This window comes from Bos grunniens, chromosome 4 (assembly GCF_055505025.1).
Source record: "Bos grunniens cultivar Pamir isolate PY7600 chromosome 4, Bosgru_T2T1.0, whole genome shotgun sequence".
NCBI lineage: Eukaryota > Metazoa > Chordata > Mammalia > Artiodactyla > Bovidae > Bos > Bos grunniens.
This window is the reverse complement of record NC_141168.1, coordinates 12,225,547-12,245,751: the sequence shown is the minus strand read 5'-3', so window position 1 is coordinate 12,245,751 and position 20,205 is coordinate 12,225,547. Positions and strand designations below refer to the sequence as shown.

The 20,205-nt window shown below is 39.3% G+C and overlaps 1 protein-coding gene across 22 annotated transcripts in view; it reads right to left on the bottom strand.

Moving 5' to 3' along the window:
- Window positions 1-20,205, bottom strand: part of TPK1 (thiamin pyrophosphokinase 1) — a 391,983-nt gene that overhangs the window by 183,437 nt on the left and 188,341 nt on the right. For all 22 annotated transcript variants that reach the window (XM_086398263.1, XM_086398267.1, XM_086398254.1 and 19 more), the window contains one exon: window positions 8,415-8,510. In XM_086398263.1, coding sequence (XP_086254389.1) covers window positions 8,415-8,510 — 96 coding nt within the window. The remainder of the gene's footprint in view (window positions 1-8,414; window positions 8,511-20,205) is intronic.

The following is a 20,205-nucleotide window of genomic DNA, read 5'->3' as shown; positions in this document are numbered from 1 at the left end:
TCTTAACGTACTCTGGTCTCTTGGGAAAACAGCGATGGTTGAGAGGATCTGGGTTGTCACGTAGTTTAAAAACACCAATTTCTAGCTAAGATTTTCAAGCAGGCATGGTTTTCATGTTCAATAACTGCCTAAACGGGCAGCAGACATGACTTGAAACTTTCTGAGGAAACACTTTAAAGTTGAAAGAGTCCACAGAAAGTTATTTTGATTGAACTTCATGCCTTTCTGTTCTATTTTACTAAAAGACATGGCATAGGAAGATAACACCATTCTCCGGTTATAGCATCTTGAAGACACTGAAATATGTTTTGAATAAACATTTTACTTCAAAATAATTTGAGATTTGGGAAAAAGTCGTGAAGATAGTTCAGGCAGCAATACCAATCACCAGTTCCCACTGATGTTAACTCACTGACCAGACACATATTAAAATACCTTTTGCAACTTGAGGTATTTTAGTATACACTCACATAACAAATCGCTAGCCACAGGTATTAGTTTCTGCAAAAGTCTCCTGGTCAATGATGTGCTAACATCTTATACAAACACGCCACATCTGTCACAACTAAAACTGACACTGGGCACCACGATTAACGATACTCTGGACTTGATTCACATTTCACCCCACTGCGTTTAGCTTTCAGGTCTCTCTTATCTACTCTGCCCTGAATTATCAATGATGATATTTACTATGATACTTTAAGGTGGCATTGACTAGATTTCTCTAATGTAAACACAGTATTTATTCCTCTCTAGAAGATATTTACACACACAACAGATTTATTGTTTTGCTCCAGATAAGACTGAAATCTTGACAAAGATATCAGCTCATTAGAGTGGACTTTACTGAAAACATCACAGTACCTTGGAAAATACTTCTCAGAGGACTATCATACAACTATCTTCCTATACATATCTTATCATATTGAAAAAGTAATTAGTCCAATCAGATATAAAGAGTCAATCGCTCAGTTGAGTCCAATTCTTTGAGACCCCACGGACTGCAGGCCACCAGTCTCCTCAGATCAGCTTAGTTACTCAGTCATGTACGACTCTTTGAGACCCCATGGACTGCAGCATGCCAGGCCTCCCTGTCCATCACCAACTCCCGGAGCTTGCTTAAACTCAGGTCCATTGAGTCGGTGATGTCATCCAACCATCTAATCCTTTGTGGTCACCTTCTCTTCCTGCCTTCAATCTTTCCCAGCACCAGGGTCTTTTCCAGTGAGTCAGTTCTTCGCATCAGGTAGCCAAAGAACTGGAATTTCATCTTCAACATCAGTCCTTCCAATGAATATTCAGGACTGATTTCCTTTAGGATGGACACTTGGATCTCCTTGCAGTCCAGGGGACTCTCAAGAGTCTTATCCAACACCACAGTTCAAAAGCATCAATTCTTCAGTGCTTAGCTTTCTTTATAGTCCAATTCTCACATCCATACATGACTACAGGAAAAACCATAGCTTTGACTAGATAGACTTTTGTTGGCAAAGTAATGTCTCTGCTTTTTAATATGCTATCTAGGTTGGTCATAGCTTTTCTTCTAAGGAGCAAGCATCTTTTAATTTCATGGCTGCAGTCATCATCTGCAGTGATTTTGGCACCCCCTCAAAATAAAGTCTGTCACTGTTTCCATTGTTTTGCCATCTATTTGCCATGAAGTGATGGGAAAAAATGGACCAGTCTCCTATGTCCATGGAATTCTCCAGGTTGCCATTCCATTCTCCAGGGTATCTTCCCAACCTAGCAAGGAACGAGGTCTCCTGCATTGCAGGCGGATTCTTTACCATCTGAACCATTCAGATATAATAAGTTAGCCAATCAGATATAGTTAGTCTTAAATCTGATAAGCAGCAACAGTTATTTCATATGAATATTAAAAAAAAAAATTAGTCCATTACAAAATAATCATGTCCAATACTGACATTTAGCGGATAAAAATAGTTTAAAACTCTCCAATATCAGCAGGTGTGATTCAGGCACCTTTCAAATGACTAGTTCTCTCCTGGATCCCTTTAAAAATAGATTATCTCCCCACAGCCCTCTTGGTCTCTGAAAAGTAAGCCCCATTGGCCTTTGAAGCCACAAATCCTGGGGGCTCATCTTCCAGACACAGGACCCCCATGATGGGGAGCCTGATGCCGGGTTCACAACCCTTGCTCTCTGGGGAAAACCTCTATTAACTATAATTAATCTCCTGTTTACAGGTCGCCCACCGGGGGGTATGAGTTTTGACATACCAGACTCTGCCCCTCCTACCTGTCTTGTTATGTTTTCTTTCTATAGATCTTTTCTGGTAGGCTTCAGTGCTTGTCACTGATAGTTGCTCTGTAAAGAGTTGTATATTTTGATGTGCCCCAGAGAGGAAGTAAGCTCAGGGTCTTTCTACTCTATCCTCTTTGGTTCATGATTATCTCCACAGTTTTTATGGATATTTAAGTTAGTCACTAATACTAGTCTCTGTGTATATAAAATTTAGGCATTTGCTCTTATTTATGTAATACTTAGGGCTTCCCTGGTGACTCAAATGGTAAAGCGTCTTCTTGCAATGCAGGAGATCCAGGTTCGATCCCTGGGTCAGGAAGATCCCCTGGAGAAGGAAATGGCAACCCACTCCAATACTCTTACCTGGAAAATTCCATGGACAGAGGAGCCTGGTAGGCTACAGTCCATGGGGTCACAAAGAGTCAGACATGACTGAATGACTTCACTTTCACTATGTAATACTTGATTTATTCAGCATCTTATATCATTTAATTTAAAAAACTGTTTATAAAAATAACATAGTATATCAATGGAACAAAATAGAAAGCCCAGAGATAAATCCACGCACATATGGACACCTTATCTTTGACAAAGGAGGCAAGAAGATACAATGGATTAAAGACAATCTCTTTAACAAGTGGTGCTGGGAAATCTGGTCAACCACTTGTAAAAGAATGAAACTAGAACACTTTCTAACACCATACACAAAAATAAACTCAAAATGGATTAAAGATCTAAACATAAGACCAGAAACTATAAAACTCCTAGAGGAGAACATAGGCAAAACACTCTCTGACATACATCACAGCAGGATCCTCTATGACCCACCTCCCAGAATATTGGAAATAAAAGCAAAAATAAACAAATGGGACCTAACTAAACTTAAAAGATTCTGCACATCAAAGGAAACTATTAGCAAGGTGAAAAGACAGCCTTCAGAATGGGAGAAAATAATAGCAAATGAAGCAACTGACAAACAACTAATCTCAAAAATATACAAGCCAACTCCTACAGCTCAATTCCAGAAAAATAAATGACCCAATCAAAAAATGGGCCAAAGAACTAAATAGACATTTCTCCAAAGAAGACATACAGATGGCTAACAAACACATGAAAAGATGCTCAACATCACTCATTATCAGAGAAATGCAAATCAAAACCACTATGAGGTAGCATTTCACACCAGTCAGAGTGGCTGCGATCCAAAAGTCTACAAGCAATAAATGCTGGAGAGGGTGTGGAGAAAAGGGAACCCTCTTACACTGTTGGTGGGAATGCAAACTAGTACAGCCACTATGGAGAACAGTGTGGAGATTTCTTAAAAAACTGGAAATAGAACTGCCTTATGATCCAGCAATCCCACTGCTGGGCATACACACTGTACCCCAATGTTCATCGCAGCACTGTTTATAATAGCCAGGACATGGAAGCAACCTAGATGTCCATCAGCAGATGAATGGATAAGAAAGCTGTGGTACATATACACAATGGAGTATTACTCAGCCATTAAAAAGAATACATTTGAATCAGTTCTAATGAGGTGGATGAAACTGGAGCCTATTATACAGAGTGAAGTAAGCCAGAAAGAAAAACACCAATACAGTATACTAACGCATATATATGGAATTTAGAAAGATGGTAACAATAACCCTGTGTACGAGACAGCAAAAGAGACACTGATGTATAGAACAGTCTTATGGACTCTGTGGGAGAGGGAGAGGGTGGGAAGATTTGGGAGAATGGCATTGAAACATGTAAAATATCATGTATGAAACGAGTTGCCAGTCCAGGTTCGATGCACGATACTGGATGCTTGGGGCTAGTGCACTGGGACGACCCAGAGGGATGGTATGAGGAGGGAGGAGGGTTCAGGATGGGGAACACAGGTATACCTGTGGCGGATTCATTTGATATTTGGCAAAACTAATACAATTTGTAAAGTTAAAAATAAAATAAAATTTAAAAAAATAATAAATGGCTATCGGAAAAAAAAATAACATAGTATAAATGGTTAAAAGGCATTGAGGTTTTAAACTGGTATGAGTTGAAATCTATACAGTTTGAAATCAACATCAAGTTTTCTGCCTAAATTGTGTCCAATACAAAGTCTCTTTAAAATAACAGAAACTAAAGTAACTGTTCTATTGCCATGTAATTCTAGGAAATATCCCAACCTACATTTTGGGAGAACTATTATTCTTAGGGCCTTATCATTTAGATATCTTCCTGCTTTACCCTAAACAATGTATGTCTTACATTTTTCAAAACTTGGAGCAATAGCTTTTAATGTTTTCCCTTGTATTCCAGGGTTTAGATCTCAAATGTGTATCACAGCATCAAAAAATATATTTGCTCTTTGAAGATTCAGTCATATCAGACAGCATCCTGATAATGTATTATTCATGACTCAGCCACAGATAAACAATGTGGCTAATAAAAGCAAAGCATTAAAAAGCCACATGTATCACAGAACCCTTTCACAAAGGAATAAAAGTTCAGGAGGAGCAGGTTTTAAATAGGTAAATAAATAAGAAATAAGGCAATTTAGGGAAATCTTTTTTTATAATTAACCTCATGTTCTAGATAGTAAACTCCTTAAGGGTAAGGACAGATCCTAATCCAAATTCTACAAACTTCTAATATGTTACATAGTATGGCTCTCAACATATTAAATACTACTTTAATTCATTTATACTATAGTTGATATTTTAACATATATGCTAATAAGATCTCACCAAATATAGACATTTGGATTACACATTCATATTTATAATTTGATAAGTGGAAAACCAGAAAAGTTTGATAATTTTCTAAGATTTATTAATCGGGGAAGAATAAAGGATTTTCTGATATAGTTCACGTGTATTTTAGGAAGAAATCTGTAAAAGCCCTCATGGTGCTCTCACTTGAGGGTAGGAGAATGTGTGGAGGGAAATCTTTTATGATTTTCCTTTCTAATGTTTCTAATCTTGCTTTTCTCCTACTATTATATTAAATCAAAGACTGTGTTGTCACTCCCAGGTAAAACATAAACTCAGATGGAAGCCCACAGAGAGTCCTCAGATTTAACACAAACATCTTTTTCAGTCTGAACAACAGCTACTTTGTATGGTTTTCACTGTGAGTTATGCTTTCAGTTGACCTAACCATGTTTCCAACAACAAAGTCATCACACCGTTCTCTGTCTTAAAATTCTTCAAAACACACACTGTTGCCTCACTGGAGCGCTAGCTACCTTTTCTGTATACTGCCATACTTGGCCACTATCTTCTCCCCTTTGCCATCTAACTCCTATTTCTTTATGTCTTAGTCTTCTCTGAAAAGCCTCTCCCCTAAATGCATCATCTGCTCTCCTGTGAGTTCCCCGAGCACCTCATATGCAAAGTGCTGCCATTTGATCATGAACAAAACAGACCTGATCTCAGCTTCATGGGCTACATAGTCAAGCTGGGAAGAAAGGCCTTAGCAAACAGAAATAATTAACACAATTATCAAAAGTGTTCAGAGTATCTTAACAGAGAAAAGAGGGAAGCATGGCAATGTAGAGCAGCGGAGCGTAACCCAGAGCAATGCTGGGGGAACGCCCTTGAGGGGCTTCCCTGGTGGTCCAACGGCTAAGACTCTGTGCTCCCAAAGCAAGGGGCCCAGGCTCCATCCCTGATCAGGGAACTAGATCCCACATGCCTCAGCTGAGAGCTCACACGCCACAGCCAAAACCCCCCAAGTCACAATGAAAGATTCCACATGCCACAACTAAGACCCAGGGCAGGCAAATAAATCAATGAATATTTCTGAAAAGTCCTCCGTGAGGATGTCAGGACTCCATCATGGCTTTGGCAAGAAAATAAAAATGTATTCAAGACATTCTAGTGGGAGGGAGCAACATATACAGAAACATCTTAAGGCAAAGGAGAAGGGGGAATCTAGACTCTTTTAGGAACAAGGAGAAAGAGGGGCTCATGAGGATGGGGAATGCCCTGGACCCAAAGCATGCCAGCCACGGAGGTGCCCTGTTCCCATCCTCCCCACAAAGACCTCACTACTGAGCTGTAAGGAGGGCAGCTGACTCTCCTTGCCCAGCAGCAATCCCTTTGTGACACACCACAGCCTGCCTCTGGGCCACACGCTTCCCTGGCAGCCTCTAGCCTAAGTACAGGGGAGAGGGAGGGTGTGGTCCTTTCTGCTCAACGCAGGAGTCCTCCAAAAGGTCCTCTTGCTCTGGGCCTCCAATGGCTCGGCCAACATTTTGCTCAGTTTGTTTCACAGATCAGAACACCTGATTACTCTACTCTCTCCTCCCAGCCTGAGGCTCTCTCTAGATTTTGGCTGTTGAGTTTGAGACACGATGGTTTGTTTCGTGATTCAGTGACTGAATACTGTATATAGATACTATCAATTAGACACAATAAACGACATTCACATCACTGCCTTCCCAGCTTCCAGTGGGAGCACGAGGAAAACCGAAACTATTGTGAAGATTTAGAACTTTCTTCGAAGAAATTCCACATCAGCGATGTCTGGATGAAGCTGCTAACTCTAAGTAGGCTGTTTCCCCTTTTCCTTAAACAAACAGACACTTACAGCAATTGGCTGCTGCAAGTGGCACATTTGGTACAGCTCAAGCCACCACAGAGATGAGAAATGTTCACTCTATTACTTGTGGTGAGTTTGTAGAGTGAGCTACTTGTCAACTAACAATGGTTACAAAAGGCTTTCCCCTTCAAAGGGAGAAAAGGATTGACTCCTTCAGCTTAGTAAATATACCTTAGAATAAATCTCCCAGAACTTCTGCAAAGGAGCAAGTTTTTATTAGGGGTGCCTCTCCACCACCAAGGCTGTCCCGCCACTGTGTACCAGCCGTGGAGTTAGACTGTATGAGACTCGGGGGTTGACCCCACTCCCTACTCCAGTCCCAGATAATCAGGTAACTTTCATTATCCTGTGCTGAAACCATGTATAGGTTCATGGAGAGACTTCAGGACTGAGGTCTAATGACGGTGGCAAGTGACACCCCTACCCCTCAATCCCTCTGATGTGAAGGCATAAAGAAACTGCTACAAGCAGCCACTGCAGACAGTCAGGGAGACCAGACTGAAGGCAAGAGCTACCCAGAGCCAAGACATGAAGGAAGGAGACGTGAAATCTGCCTGCGCTGGGTCTGAATTGATCCTTTCCCACTCAAATTATTGCGAAAAGGCTGAAACACTATCCTGCTGCACTCTGAAAACCATCCAGTGTACAGAGATGCCGTCCTTGTATTCTTCCTTTAAAATGATTTGTTGGGGGCTTCTCTGGCAGTCCAGTTAAGACTCTGTGCATCTACTGCAAAGGGCATGAGTCTGTTCCCTAGTCCAGGAACTAAGGTCCCACACGCCACCAAAAAAAAAAAAAGGTTTTTTAATAAAACGACACATTGATCATGTATCTCAGTTTATCTCCCTGTCCTTCCCAGGAAAATAAGTCAATTGTCTTTCAAAGCTTCAGGTGTAATTTTGTGGATCTTCACTGGATAAAGGCTATAAAAAGTTTACATATCATTTCAACTGTCAAAAATACTGTAAAATATTAAAAATTACAAATGTGTGAATTAGCTAAATGATGTGATTATATGATTATACACTTGGATGCTAGGTGAAAATCACTACTGAATACCTTAAAGAGTCCATGCATGCAAAGTAACAGACATTCCTCTCATTTTTAAAACAGGTAAATAATATTTTATTTGTTTAAATAAGAATTTGCAAGGATGGCCAGATCCAGGCCATATTTGTTGGTCTTGCCTACATACCATATAAACACACACACATACATACACAGCTGTGCAGGGTGAAAACAACTTGGGATGGAGAGCAGCTACTTCCTTTAGGCTGAGAATGAGCTGTCAGTTTTGATTGCTATACACAAGGTCCACTTCACACATTTAGGGACCCACCACTCACTGGAAGGTTCCAGAATCTGTGACCTCTGATTCAAGTGTACATGTTAATGTTTTGGCAACTAAGTACAGATTTATTCATATACTGAAGAAACCTGACAAGGGAATCCAGATAATCAGCACAAAAGCAAATAATGATTTCAGGTGAGTAAAAATAGGATTTTTCACATCCTTGGTTTAAGATTCATAAACACCAAATAGGCATCGATCTTACCTGTAGGTCTTTTTCTTCTATCTTCTTTTGGAGCACTTCAAGGCACTTGGTAAAATCAGTATGGTCTTGATCAGGAGTTGAAATAATTTCACAGCCCTGTGTTAAATAAGATAAAAGGTAGAAGTTAGTAATGATGTCGACCGAGGAACAAGATCAAGAGCTATAAAAGCAAAGAGAAAGCATCACACGTATCCTATGATGCCTGTGTTATACCTTGATCATTAAAATCATTATCATTATCTTTCTTATTTCACATAACAGGACCTCTCAGCAATGATGTTAGACTACTAAAATAATGATCTGATTATGACAATCATTCTACCCAAAAAAGGTACAGCTAATACTACATTAATGGTCTTTAAAAGTCACTGCTATGATAACATTTAAGATTAACATAAGGACATGGGCATGAGTATTATAAAATATACTCACAGTGAAATGACTTGAAACGAAAATGAAACTACTTCTAATAAGCGTTGAGTTTCTCTACTTTCTAAGTTTACTTACATGAATAGAAAAATACCAGCTAATGATGAACTGATGAACTACATTTTAAGTAAAATCAAGTTAGCTGTCCTGTAAAATTCCTTTACAACACCTTTTTTCCCCACGTAAAAAGGAGAAGAGAGGTGCCTGTGTAAATGCGCCTCTTGGATTATCTTTCGGACACAATGACGTGAATCTATAAGTTCTTTGCCTCCTCTACAGCAGACGTCTTACCTAGTGAAAGCACTGAAATCTATTATAAAACACCACGCACGTGCCAGCTTGCTGGCACTAGTGAACTGAGATGGTCCGAGAAACAGTGTTTTGGGAGTGACACCGTCTCCTCCAGCGTCTTACAGAAGCAAAGGCGTGTATAACCAGAGCACGATGAGACTGTGGACTTCTTAATTCAGGAATAAAGCCAGGTGAGGTCTCTGGCAAACAGCTGAGTAAGGGAAAGTTAAATATAATCTAGTATATAAAGGTGCCATTCAAAGAGTTCTCAAGGATACAAAACACCCATACTGGCTCTTAAATTATTCCAAAAACCATTCTCAGTAGATTTAAAGGTTCTCCTTTAACTTCAAGGTCTCTTGAAAGGTGTCGGGCTCAAGCTGTGTTTCATTCATTTATGACTATCCTACAGTGTAGTGACCAATGAAAAAATTAGTTTCTCATCATTCAAAAATATATTATGTCCTAAAAGATGCATATGTCATTTTTACAAGATCATCGATAAATACTTTCCCGACCCTAAAAGAACATTGAAATTTACTATAATGTCCAAGCAAGGATATAAAGTTGACTTCTCTCAGGCTAACACCCCTAAAAAAAAAAAAAAAAAAAAGACACAAGAATATGCCAGAGCATACAGGAATATGATCAGAGAACAGGATATTAGATTGTCAACAAACCAAAAAACACTATATTGACACTTTTTGGAAGGCAGGCCTTATATTTTTATTACTGTTCCCAGTGCCTGGCACCAGTGTGCTATATAGTTAAGTGTTCAATAAATAAAATTCTTGAGGAATGAAAAGGTCTGTTGGCAAATGTGGTAGGAGAGAGTGGCATCTTATTTTACTGCCAAATATGGCAATGATTAATTATCTTCCTTTTTTAAGTACTGACCAGAGAAATAATCACTCCAACAAAGGGAAACAAAATTAAAAAGGCAAACAGAAATAGCAATACAAGAGATGACTAACAGATCATCATCTGCTTTCACTGTTATCATCCCAGAATCAACACAGATCCACAGGAAACCTTATAAAGAGAATCCAAGACATCACCTATGTAGTCCCACTATAATAGTCTGTAGATTAAGACAATAAAAAGAAGTTTAATTTGACTAAAAAACTGGACAGCAAGGTAGTAATTATCAGCAGGTCACATTTAGAAGCCCTATTTCTTTACTCCCATGACATGGGAACAAATTCCTAGATAACTGAAAGACCAAGGTCTTCACTGCTGCTGCTGCTAAGTCACTTCAGTCGTGTCCAACTCTGTGCGACCCCATAGACGGCAGCCCACCAGGCTCCCCCATCCCTGGGATTCTCCAGGCAAGAACACTGGAGTGGGTTGCCATTTCCTTCTCCAGTGCATGAAAGTGAAAAGTGAAAGTGAAGTCACTCAGTCCTGTCCGACTCTAGCAACCCCATGGACTGCAGGCTACCAGGCTCCTCCATCCATGGGATTTTCCAGGCAAGAGTAATGGAGTGGAGTGCCACTGCCTTCTCCAAGGCCTTCACACATGCTTAGCTGCTCAGTCACCTACAACTTTTTGCAACCCCACGAGCTATAGCCCACAAGGCTCCACTGTCCATGGGATTTTCCAGGCAAGAATACTGGAGTGAGTTGCCATTTCCTCCTCCAGGGGATCTTCCCAAACCAGGGCTCTAACCTGCAACTCTTGCGTCTCCTGAATTGCAGGCAGAATCTTTTACCACTATCCCCAGTTCTTACGATATCCCTAACGAAGCCCAGATCTTATGATATCTCTAAAGTTGGATTCACAGAATACTAAGAAAAAAGCTACTTGAACTATAAGACCTAGGCGTGAATAAAATCTTACTTCAGCAACTTAAGATGGACACGCAGAGAAGCTTAAGTCAGGACGCAGAGACAGATTATCAGCACTGAAAAATTCAGACTGTATCTAAATTAACTACAAAGGTCTAGAAACTCTAACCAAGGCATTTATTAGTCATCCACAGATTGTTAGAATGTTGACTAGTTTAAATGATCCTAATATTATCACAGAATGAGAATAAATTCACTAGAAGTAGAAACAGCTCCAGGAGTCCTCTCAGGGAAACTTTTGACACCTAGAAAGGAGACATGGAACATATACATAGGTCTTTGGCCAACGAAAGATGTTTTCACTGTGTTCTGGGTCTTACAATAACATATTAATATCTAGAAGAGGAAAAATACAAAAGTAAAGATGAAAAACTATCATGATCCTGCAGACAAGAAAAGAGTAGAAATGTGCTCATATTTATTTGTAATTATTGGTAATACAAAATAAGGTTCAAGTTCCTGGAGTCATAAGAACTGGGCTTTATGAAGATATTCAAGATATCAGACTTGGCCAATTAAAGTATATAACATTCTAATAAACAGTTTCCAATATTAGTTTCCATTACATATGTGTATTTTACATTAAGATACACAGGAATTTTCCAAAATTTCCATAAAATTCAACTACTACTATCTTTAATTTTTCTCAGTTGCCTTATTGCCTTATATATATATATATATATATATATATATATATATATATATCAGAGAAGGCAATGGCACCCCACTCTAGTACTCTTGCCTGAAAAATCCCATGGACGGAGGAGCCTGGTAGACTGCAGTCCATGGGGTCACTAGGAGTCGGACATGACTGAACGACTTCACTTTCACTTTTCACTTTCATGCACTGGAGAAGGAAATGGCAACCCACTCCAGTGTTCTTGCCTGGAGAATCCCAGGGACGGGGGAGCCTGGTGGGCTGCCGTCTATGGGGTTGCGCAGAGTCAGACACGACTGAAGTGACTTAGCATAGCATAGCATAGCATAGCATATATAAATATATAATATATATGTTTTAGGATATATATTTTTTAGGATACAAATTATTATTTTATAAGCCAGCAAGTAGCTCCAATCTCATATTATGCATTTTTCTTGGGTAATTTTTCTCACTCTACAAATAGAAATTTAAGTAAGAATTATAATAAATAGTTTGTTTTATGAATACACCACTTTTTCAAAATGGATTATTTTTTTATAATACATTTTATTGATTCCTTTTTTTTATTGATTCTGTTTTATAGTAGAATTGGAAAGAAAAAGACTTGGATTGACATTACAAATTTCAGTGTGTCAAAATCAGAGCTATTCTGAATTTGTTCTAACCTAAAAAGGATCTTTTGAAGATGTAGAGCCACAATGCCCAGTCTAAAATGCTTTTCAATAAACTGAGATGTTTTTAGCCCTAACAATATAAAACTTAATTCTCTTAAAAATCAGAGAACCTCAAAAGTTATCTTAAAATAGGAATATTAAAATTGTGATCTATTGATAATTATCTTTCTCATTGAAGTCAATAATAAAATGTAACATTTGATAACTCATCTTGTTATTTGAGATATGAGTCACTTTACATAAATTATGATCTTGAATCTCGAAGATAACCTTATAAGGTAAATGTAATTATCACATTTTAAGATATGTAAACTGAAGTATGTGCTTAGTTGCTCAGTCAAGTCCCACGCTTTGCGACCCCATGGACTGTAGCCTGCCAGACTCCTCTGTCCACAGGGACTCTCCAGGCAAGAATACTGGAGTACAGAGAGTTTAAACAACTTGTCCAAGGTCACACAGCTGATAAGGATAGAGTATGTGATCAAAGAAGCCCATACTCTTCACCTACCATGCTTTGTACTCAACCCTGTTTACAATAAACTTTGGGTATTTTGGAAGGTTTAAGCATAAAAATGCCTTTATAATTTATGAAAAGTGAAAAGTGTAGTCGCTCAGTTGTGCCCAACTCTCTGTAACCCCATGGACTCCAGCCCGCCAGCCTCCTCGGTTCATGGGACTCTCTAGGCAAGAATTCTGGAGTGAGTTGCCATTTCCTTCTCCAAGGGATCTTCCTTACCCCAGGATTGAACCTGGGTCTCCTGCATGGCAGATTCTTTACTGTCTGAGCCACTGGGGAAGCCCAATTTACATGACTCTTTATTTAATTGGTTTTCTCCAGTTTTTACCTGAAAAGTCTTTAACTGTCAGGCAGACATGAAACCTGCCTGACTGCACGCTGCTTCCATTGTAGCCCAGTAAGACAGCGTATCCACAAACATCTGAAATGGGCAATGAATGCTTGGTTATCTTTTTCCTTCCTTTTTCTGCATTTCCAACTATATATATAACTATATTGTCACTATATCATTTATGATATAATTCACTTTTTTGGCTATTAAACATCTTTCTGATCAATATCTCTGTGTAGAAGTGTTTATTTCTGATTATTTTTCTTAGACTTGAATCCTAAAAATGAAACTACTGGAAAAAATTATAAGAACCTTTTTTATGACCCCTTGATAGATAGCCAGAGTGTTTTCCAGGAAAGCTGAAAATACGAATATTCCTACTGGTGTATGAGGATAAAAAAAGTTTCTTCTTTTAAAATGTAATACTAGGAAAGATAATTCATCATGAATTTCTTACTGTGAATTAATTTACTTGCTATACTTCCTTCTTAATTATGAACAAATCATTAAGGAAAAGACTTTCATTGGAGTGGAAGGGAAAATAAAGATAATTCTGGAGTGTGAAGCAGGGTGGGTACTGGAAGTGGTTTGCCCAACTGAGGACTAAGGTGCTAAAGGACAATATGACAGAAAAGGACACTTTTGGGATGGGAAATAGGTGTCAACCAAGGGTAAAGAGGAGGGGGCAAGAAGATGTCAAGATCACCTTTCAAGTTGGCTCTGAAAACATGAAATTTACTATCCCATCAAATTAGAATATTGGTAATTTTTTTAAAATAAAGCAATCATATGAGTTTTGTGGTGTCTTAAAATTCTAGCTCCCACGCACTATTTTCCCCTCTCCACTACTGAAGCAGCCTTTCTTTTTGTATGTCGTTTTTCAGTCCCTAAGTCGTGTCCAACTCTTTGTGACCCCATGAACTGCAGCATGCCAGGCTTCCCTGTCCTTCACTATCTCCCAGAGTTTTCTCAAACTCATGTCCACTGAGTCAGTGATGCCATCTTGTTAGGATACATTCAAAAATATTTAGGGAGATACACTCAAGAGTCTTAAAAAATTGAATATATTACATTTTTAATAATGAGGTTCCATAATCTTTTATTAAACTGCATTGACCAGAACTCTGTAATAAGAAATAGCCTGCCAGATTAAGAGAACAGCAGGCATAATGCAAAATGACTTATACTCTGAATAATCAAAGATAGAGATCTAAAATTAGCCCAAACTTGTTCTCAAATTTGCTAAGAAGGGGAATAGTTACATAAAGCCAATTGGAATCTAAATGATCTATGTTCCTTGATACAGGTATGAAAATTGGCTTTTTACCCTGTAGAGATGTTATCACAAAAGTAACTATTTCCCACTTGCCTCTTTATTGTATAAGGCATACTATGGTAGATTGCTACTTCAGTTTTATTTACCAGACTTCTAAAAACATTTGTACTTTTCAAGGTAGAAATTATCAAGTGACAACTGATGAGAAACAATTTCTTCAGCAAGAATGTCACATGATTAAACTCTTAAAAACTCTTAAGTGACAGATTGCCTAAAATAATCAAGTGTTCTCTTTCTGTTTTTCTACATGGTATACAAAAGAAAAGAATAAATGTAATTTAACCTTGCAACAATTCTCCATTCAATCCCAAACACAGAGAGACATTCTAATCTGCTATAATCTTCACTGCCCTAGGTGTTGTAAAATAACCTTTCCTTTCAACATGGCATTGAACAAAAACTTTAAACATTTCAAACAAGAAAAGCACCACTTCTATTAACAGAAGTCAAATGTCATTTTAACACAGCACAGGGTCTCAAATGATGGCTTCTTGGCTAAAAGCAGAGTCAAGAGTTCCCAGTGGAAGAGGGTGCCTAAAAGATTTAACACATCAGGCTCAAAGAATGCTTTTTTATAGCCTGTTTGCAAGGCTGCCCTTTGGACTGGTCCTGGAGGACCTGAATGGCAAACAGTTCCCCACACTGACAAACAAACAACTTTCCCCAACAGTGGCTCACTGTGCCTGACTCATTTGTACAAACAACACGGTTTATACCGAGAACCTGTTTTGTTATGGTTGTTGTTTGTTTGACCCCCAGTAAAAATTTTGGGCATTAAGTCACCAATGAACTTCCCTGGTGGCAACGCATCACACTCACAATCTGATTAAGTGCATCCTCTGTGACTCCACTGGGAAAAGACTCTTTTGACTAGAGACTCATTTTCTCCAGAATTTCTCCCCCAATGCCTTTCCCCTTAGCTGATTCTGCTTCCCAGCCTCTCTCTGTAATAAATCACAGCTGTGAGTCTGACTATATACCAAGTCCCATGAGTCCTCTAGTCAATTATGGATTGTGGAGCCCATTGTGGGAACCCTCAAGCCAAAGAGCTACAGATCCTTCCTCCCTTAGGAGGCTTGAATAAGCTTCTACTTTATAATGTTCATACAAGCATGCAGACCCAGAGATCTGGTCTTGTCTGGGTGCTGTTCCTTCACACCCACTACAAACATGCCAAGGATGGAACTGGTCTCCACTGGCTCTCTTCCGAGTCTCCCCAAAAAGGCAAGGATGTGGGTGTGGGAGCACTGAAGGAATCGGGGTGGGGGGGTGCTCAATTACTCAGACCTCAGCAGACACAGAAAAGGGAAACTGAATACTCACAAAAGGAAGCTGCAACCTGTGAAACTCATTTTCACTTTACTTGGAGAAAACTCCTTTTCATCCAGAGAGTTATGGTGTAATGGCCAGAAAAGTGCATGCATTCTGAGGTCAGAATGCCTGCTTAGATCCTAGTTAAACCGTTTCTGACCTGGTAAACTTGGGTGAATCGCTCAACCTCTCTGTGCTTCCATATTCAACTGTAAAATGTAGGTGACAGTTCCAACCTAATAGAATGTGATGTAAGGATTAGTAAAGTGTTAGTTGCTCAGTCCAACTCTTTGCGACCCCATGGCTGCAGCCCACCAGGCTCCTCTGTCCTTGGGATTCTCCAGGCAAGAATACTGGAGGGGGTAGCCATTCCCTTCTCCAGGCAGGCAGATTCTTTACCATTTGAGCCATCAGGGAAGGCTCAGACTGTAAAGAATTACATGAATTTATAAATGAAAGTAAGAAAGGATTATATGAATTTATAAACGTAAGTACATATAAAAGTGTCTGGTATCCTGGAAACACTTCAAAGTAATTACTGCCTAGTACTCTTTTCAAGGTTATGTTGGGATGGGAGGGAGTTTCTAAAGGGAGGGGGTATATGTATACATATGGCTCATTCATGTTGAGGTTTGACAGAAAACAACAAAATTTTGTAAAGCAATTACCCTTCAATAAAAAATAAACACATTTTAAAAAAGGCTCTGCTGAGACTTTCTCACACCAATCTTTAAAGGTAGAGAAAACCTGAAACACAACAAACTTATAAGTAACCAACTGTATTTCAGCCTTTCAGAAACCAATATACTACCCTAACTGTTAATGGATAAAGGGTAGTTTCTCAACAGTCAAACTCACTTGAGAAATATACTACTAAGGTAAACAAAATTAAAATTTTGGCAGACTTAAAATGATACTGTGCGTGGTGAATTTTCAAGAGGGACCTACAGAATGTCAAATTTCACAAGTGCTTGTGATCACAGAAGTCTTTTTTTATACTAAGTATTGTGTGGCACTTCGTGTGAATCTTTTTTATACCAAGTATCTAAAAGCAGCATTAGACACCTGAGTCATACAAGCTTTCAAGAGAATCTACTAATTGCTGGTATCCCAGAATGAATGACAGAATTCAGGTTGCTGGAGATCACATATTAATAGGATAAGGAGGAATTATGGTACAAATTAAAAATTAAAATTATGACAAAAATTATTTCAATCAGGTTCTGCAAGGAAAAAACAAAGGCAGGAATACGTAACAGCTACAGATGGGGAACCTGTGGGAGAATTGATGAGAAGGGGGTTCCATGAGCCAAATGAATGAAGAGAGAGAAATGGTAACAGAGACCCCAGAGTTAGAGGAGAAGCAGCAGGCTGGCCTGGCCCTGGAGTCGTGGCTGAGGCACTGGAGAGGGCTTAGAAATTTAAAGAGCTTCCCTGGTGGCTCAGACAGTAAAGAATCTGCCTGCAATGCAGGAGATCTGGGTTCAATCCCTAGGTCGGGAAGATCCTTGGAGGAGGGCGTGAAAACCCACTGCAGTATGCTGGCCTGGAGAATTCCAGGGACAGAAGAGCCTGGTGGGCTACAGTCCAGGGGATCACAAAGAGAAATTTAAAGGGCATAGGCTCCCCCTTTTTAATGTCTTAAGCATGTTAAATTAAAACAAAACAGGCTTTGAAAAATAAAGACAATTTGAAAGGACTACAATTGAGGCAAGCACAAGAAGGAAGGTGTATTCCTGAGACAGACTCAACATAAAGTCCCCTGCCTGTCTCATCGTTTCCTTCCTGAGATGCTAATAAGCAAAAGCCAGCCAGTTGTAAGAATATCAAGTGAAGAACCTGTCACTCAATTGTCAGTGGAAACTGCCTGTCTATAATTCCCTTAACAAAGCCTTTATAGCTCAGCATATGTTAATTAGTTTTAAAGCTTAAGCCTAAGAAACTACTGTACTCAGGGGATATATATGTATGTGTGTGTGTGTGTGTGTGTGTGTGAGTTATCCACTTAAAAAAGTATATCAATAAATGGAATTGAGCTTTATATATTTACACAATTTTCTCCATCTGGCGTAAGAGTCAAACTTGCTAATGTTTTAAATTTCTCCTAGTCCAGCTTGCTGTTTCTCTAAATTAATTAATTTTGGACTGCCCTGGTGGCTCAGATGATAAAGAATCTGCCTGCAATGCAAGAGAAGGTTTGATCCCTGGGCCAGAAAGATCACCAATATTACCATGTCTAAAATATGCTGACATCTGGCTGGGCAGAAGTGGGTGAGAGACATAGCTAAAGGCGAAAATAATAAGATACGTGGGATTAGGCAGAGCAATGCAGATGTTTTTCACTGAAGATTAAAAGCATCTGTCCAGATTCTGTTAAATTTAAACAGAATTGAATCCAAGGCATTGTCAAACTCAAAAGAATGTTATCATTGATTTTGATTATGAAGCAAATGAATGTTCATAAATTATATACTTATGGAAAAGAAATGATTAGAAATCCCTTTAAAACCAATGTTACTAAGGATAGTTATTCAAAAGCTCGTAAGTAAACAATTTTGCAAAGTAAAACAAAATACTACCACTTTACATTAACATATTCTTTAAGCACTTCGAGAGCTCCTCCACATGTGTAACATTCAGTTCATCAGTTCAGCTGCTCAGTCGCGTCAGACTCTTTGCAACCCCATGGACTGTAGCACGCAGGGCCTCCCTGTCCATCACCAACTCATGGAGCTTACTCAAACTCATGTTGATCGAGTTGGTGATGTCATTCAACAATCTCATCCTCTGTCGCCCCTTCAATCTTTCCCAGCATCAGGGTCTTTTCCAGTAAGTCAATTCTTCACATCAGGTGGCCGAAGTATTGGTGCTTCAGCATCAGTCCTTCCAATGAATATTCATGACTGATTTCCTTTAGGATGGACTGGTTGGAACTGCCTGCAGTCCAAGGGACTCTCTCAAGAGTCTTCTCCAACACCACAGTTCAAAAGCATTAATTACTTGGCGCTCAGCTTTCTTTATAGTCCAACTCTCACATCCATACATGACCACTGGAAGAACCATAGCCTTGACTAGACGGACCTTTGCTGGCAAAGTAATGTCTCTGCTTTTGAATATGCTGTCTAGGTTGGTCATAGCTTTTCTTCCAAGGAGCAAGCGTCTTTTAATTTCATGGCTGCAGTCACCATCTGCAGTGATTTTGCGGTCCCAAAAAATAAAGTCTCACACTGTTTCCCCAACCATTTGTGGTGAAGAAATTGGACCAGTTGCCATGATCTTAGTTTTCTGAATGTTGAGTTTTAAGCCAACTTTTTCACTCTCCTCTTTCACTTTCATCAAAAGGCTCTTTAGTTCTTCTTCGCTTTCTGCCATAAGGGTGTGTCATCTGCATACTTGAGGTTATTGATATTTCTCCCGGCAATCTTGATTCCAGCTTGTGCTTCATCTAGCCCAGAATTTCTCATGATGTACTCTGCATATAAGTTAAATAAGCAGGGTGACAATATACAGCCTTGATGTACTCCTTTTCCTATTTGGAACCAGTCTGTTGGTCCATGTCTAGTTCTAACTGTTGCTTCCTAACCTGCAAACAGATTTCTCAAGAGGCAGGTCAGGTGGTCTGGTATGCCCATCTCTTTCAGAATTTCCAACAGTTTTTTGTGAGCCACACAGTCAAAGGCTTTGGCGTAGTCAAGAAAGCAGAAGTACATGTTGTTCTGGAACTCTTTTGCTTTTTTGATGATCCAGCGGATGTTGGTAATTTGATCTCCGGTTCCTCTGCCTTTTCTCAATCCAGCTTGAATATCTGGGAGTTCACGGTTCATGTACTGTTGAAGCCTGGCTTAGAGAATTTTGAGCATTACCTTGCTAGTGTGTGAGATGAGTGCAATTGTGCAGTAGTGTGAGCATTCTTTGGCATTGCCTTTGAGATTGGAATGAAAACTGACCTTTTCCAGTCCTGTGGTCACTGCTGAGTTTTCCAAATTTGCTGGCATATTGAGTGCACAAATCTTTTAGGATTTGAAATAGCTCATTTGGAACTCCATCACCTCCACTAGCTTTGTTCGTAGTGATGCTTCCTAAGGTCCACTTGACTTCACATTCCAGGATGCCTGGCTCTAGGTGAGTGATCACACCATTGTGATTATCTGGGTCATGAAGATCTTTTTTATACAGTTCTTCTGTGTATTCTTGCCACCTCTTCTTAATATCTTCTGCTTCTGTTAGGTCCCTACCATTTCTGTCCTTTATTGAGCCCATCTTTGCATGAAATGTTCCCTTGGTGTCTCTAATTTTTGAAGAGATCTCTAGTCTTTCACATTCTATTATTTTCCTCTATTTCTTTGCACTGATCACTGAGGAAGGCTGTGCACTGTCACCTGCTTATTTAGCA